General features: G+C 43.9%; 1 protein-coding gene across 1 annotated transcript; it reads right to left on the minus strand.

The window, feature by feature from the left end:
• Positions 1-228: 228 nt before the first annotated feature.
• BRG3 (SBP (S-ribonuclease binding protein) family protein) lies at positions 229-1,854 on the minus strand. Its single transcript, XM_022292144.2, has 3 exons — positions 1,569-1,854; positions 1,083-1,449; positions 229-968 (listed from the first exon to the last, which is right to left on the minus strand). The coding sequence occupies exons 1-3, from the start codon at positions 1,625-1,627 to the stop codon at positions 351-353; spliced, it is 1,044 nt and encodes a 347-aa protein (XP_022147836.2). The 5' UTR covers positions 1,628-1,854; the 3' UTR covers positions 229-350.
• Between the last annotated feature and the right edge of the window lie 1,598 nt (positions 1,855-3,452).

The raw sequence follows: 3,452 nt of genomic DNA on the forward strand, positions 1-3,452 counted from the left end.
CAGTGCAATTAGAAAGCGAGTGGTGGCCGTGGCCTTCGCTTCTCATTATACACTTGTCTCCTAACAGCGACATTTGCGAGAGTTTCACGTGTCAGCTTTTCCCTCACACCCGTCCCTTTCTAATCCCCTCCTTGACCCTACATAATCCCCTGGGACGTGACGTGGACACCTCCCCCCCCCCCCCCCCAATAATCAATTTTCCAACAAAATTAACACAACTCCGTTGAATTCATCATGGAAATCTGAAGAGATTGTATTTTCATTTTTGGTTTCTTTGTGGGATTGGAAGGAAGGAAAATAAGAAGAAGAAAAAAAAAATCTAAAATATTGCTGTTCTTGCTGTTCTTGTTCTAGTTGCAGGACATGTTAACATGTACACTGGCGTTTTTGGTGGATTTACAGATGGGGCATGTGTGGAGAGAAGACCCACAAACAGTACACAGGCACAGGTGCCTGCACGGAAGTAGCAGCACACTCGATTCCTCCTTCCCGCAGTTTCTGCACAGCCTGCAATTTCTGCTGCCCGTATCTTGACCGCCATTGTTATTCTTATTCCTACTCTCATCCTCCACTTTCACTGCCTTCACCACGCGCCACCCCTCCTCCACCTCTCTTTCCTCCCCCACGTTGCTCCCGCAGCTCGACTGCGCGTCGTCCACCAATGCCGTCGCCGGATCGTCGATTCCTCCCGCCCCGTGGTTGTTCTGCTCTTGGCACAGCACTGCTTCCAGATTGCTCCTCAGGGCATTCACGGCGGCTTCGTTCGTCTGTGCCATGTCGCGCCATAACTGATTCTCTATACACAACGATTTCACTCTTTCTTCTAGCGCCCAATTCAACTTCCCCATCTTCTCGATCTCTTCCTCCTTCGCTTTCAGCCTCTTCATCACGCCCACTTCGATCGCCTCTATTATCCTCCTCGCTTGCCTCTTCCTTCTTTCCTCTACTTCCGACCTCACCTTCTCCAACTGTTGGATTACGATCAGAATCGGATCAATACAAAATCAATCTAAAACGGGGAAGGAACGACTTGAATAATCACAATTGAACAAAAACAGAGACGATTGATTTGGATTGCTTACGTGTTGGGAAATGAGGCGGTCGATGTCGAGTTGCTGGTGGTGGATCTGGAGAGAGATGTCTTCTCCAAGAAAGGAGAAAGATCCGCAAGAAGACTTGGAAGTTGGGGGACAGGGGTAGGAGACGTACGGATTCATACATTCTCTAGAGCGCTTTCTTGGCAGGGGAAGGTGATAAGTAAGGCCGCTATCGGACTTCATTGCGACGGAGGCCGTCTTGGGGGAAACCGAATCCACGATTACAGAATTGTAAGCCGGAAGGAGAGTCTCGGCGGTGGTAGTTCCCGATAATGGCACTCCGTATCCCATATGAGCGTTGTACATACTCAACGTTTCATCTCCCATTCCTTCAATGGGATTCACGAATTCTCTGTAAACCCACAACCCCCGCCCATTAGATTGATCAGAACCAAACTCACAACGAATATAAAGACGTTCTTCCAGAAAAACAGAAAACGGGAAAGACTGAAGATGAACATATATGCATACCTGTTTCCTCCTATTAGTTGAGGATGGAAGAGATTGAGATGGCGAGCTTCAACAGCCATGAGAGAGTAGTAAATAAAGAATCTCTTAGTTCTTCTCCTGATATTTTCTCTTTGCAAATCTCTGGTTGCTATATGGGTATCGCAGAGGGGCAATCTTCGATTCTTATCCTCCTATGAATGTTGGTGGGAGTTAGAGAGAGAGAGAGAGAGGAGGAAAATGGGAGGGGACATGCAAATGCAATCAAGGGAAGCAAGGCGTATGGTGGGGTTTATTTAGGGGTTGCCTTGTTTAGAAAAAGTAATATTGAAATATAAATAAAAACTAGACAGCGATATATATTATTATATGATAAAAAGAAATAATTAATTTTTGCATTTGCTGTGTTTTTTGGAGTTGTCTATTTTTGGATTCGGTTAGCAGAACGAGGTTGGGTTCCGTTTTGACTCTTCTACCTGCTTGAGAAACGGAAAAGGAGTGAGGGGGCGCGAACGTGATTTAGTGGAATTATGGAGGGCATTTCCGTGATTTCAGGCATGGGGTTATCTTGATTCTTGATTCTTAATCCTGCTTCGTAGGTAACTTAAGAGGGGGGAGGGAATAGGGGGATAAGTGGGGAGGTTGTTTGTTTGTTTGTCTGTTTTAAATAACTGACAAGGCAGGAATATGCCACGTAGCAAATGGACAGTGGGGCTGGAGAGTAGGCCGCCACGTAGGCCCAGCTAAACTACAAAACACCTTTACTCCTTCCTTCCCTCCGTCCGGCATCCACGGCTGGGGTGTGGGCTCCACGTTCTTTTATTTTACTTTTTTATTTTGGGGAAGCGGGGCCCACGCCACAGACAAGACTTGGGGTAAATGGGGGAGAGGAAACAAAGTGATTATTCTGCCACGTGTGAAGTGCCAGCGTAGCAGTGGGACCCACATGAGGGGTCGGGTCAGTGGCCGTTGGGGGAGTACGGTACCCGGGTGGTGTTTTGGCAGGTTCTTTAAGTTTGGTTTGGCGGACAGTGTGATTCAACATTCATGAATCATGCTTCTCCCATGGGGAACCCTTCCCTTCTACTTCTCTCACTTATTTAAGTTATTTTCCTCCCGCCACGTCACCGCGCCTGGATCGAATTCCCTGTCTGCCACTCCACACCCTCTCTCCTGCACCCCCATATTATGGACGCCCACGATTCATTCTCACTTGCGCCATCGTTCATCGTCTGTAATTTTAAATTTCTCGATTTTGTGTTTACTTTTATTAGACTTTGTAATTAGTATCTTGAGTCACTTGCATAGATACTTTCATTGTGTAACTAACTTTATTGATAGACCTTATTTCATTAATAATATTATGCACCTTTCAAGTTACTCCCCCATCTCAATATACTTTTTATCAACTATCCTGACGTCATAGAATTGTGGTTGAAAAATAGTTTACAAAATTTATAGTTAGGTAAGATGTACATTTATTTTAAGTGCCTTAATCATAAGAACTCCAAAGTTAACCCAAGTTTCAGGAGATGTATGGAAATATCGTTGTAAATAGGTATCGAATCCAAATTATGAATACTGCCCCCGTGGTGTTACAAAATATCTATAAAAATTTATCTTTTATTTGTCCACCGTAAACTATAATATACCCCAACTAACCAATAGATAGAAAATATATAGTCATATATTGGTTGGTTTGGTGTATTAAAGTAGTGTTTAACCTTTTAAATTAAAAAGTGTACGGTAAATACAGTTCACATATCCAACTAATATGATAGTGTGAAGGGTTATAGGCAAAGATTGGGTAAATTATAGAGATTAAAATGAAATTTGAAGTTAACCAAAAGGATGATTGAAATTTGGAATTTAGTATTTGTTTACTCTGCCATCTCGGTCTTGTGTTTG

Source organism: Momordica charantia (assembly GCF_013281855.1).
Source record: "Momordica charantia cultivar OHB3-1 chromosome 4 unlocalized genomic scaffold, Mcharantia_2.0 BLBB01000004.1, whole genome shotgun sequence".
In the NCBI taxonomy this organism is placed as follows: Eukaryota; Viridiplantae; Streptophyta; class Magnoliopsida; order Cucurbitales; family Cucurbitaceae; genus Momordica; species Momordica charantia.

What these genes read in the sequence shown, in the direction of transcription:
- BRG3 (XM_022292144.2), bottom strand. Translation starts at nt 1,627, where the DNA reads ATGGCTGTTGAAGCTCGCCATCTCAATCTCTTCCATCCTCAACTAATA. An exon ending in CAACTAATAGGAGGAAACAG is followed by an intron (nt 1,450 to 1,568) that starts GTATGCATATAT and finishes GTGGGTTTACAG; the next exon opens with AGAATTCGTGAATCCCATTG. An exon ending in ACCGCCTCATTTCCCAACAC is followed by an intron (nt 969 to 1,082) that starts GTAAGCAATCCA and finishes GTAATCCAACAG; the next exon opens with TTGGAGAAGGTGAGGTCGGA.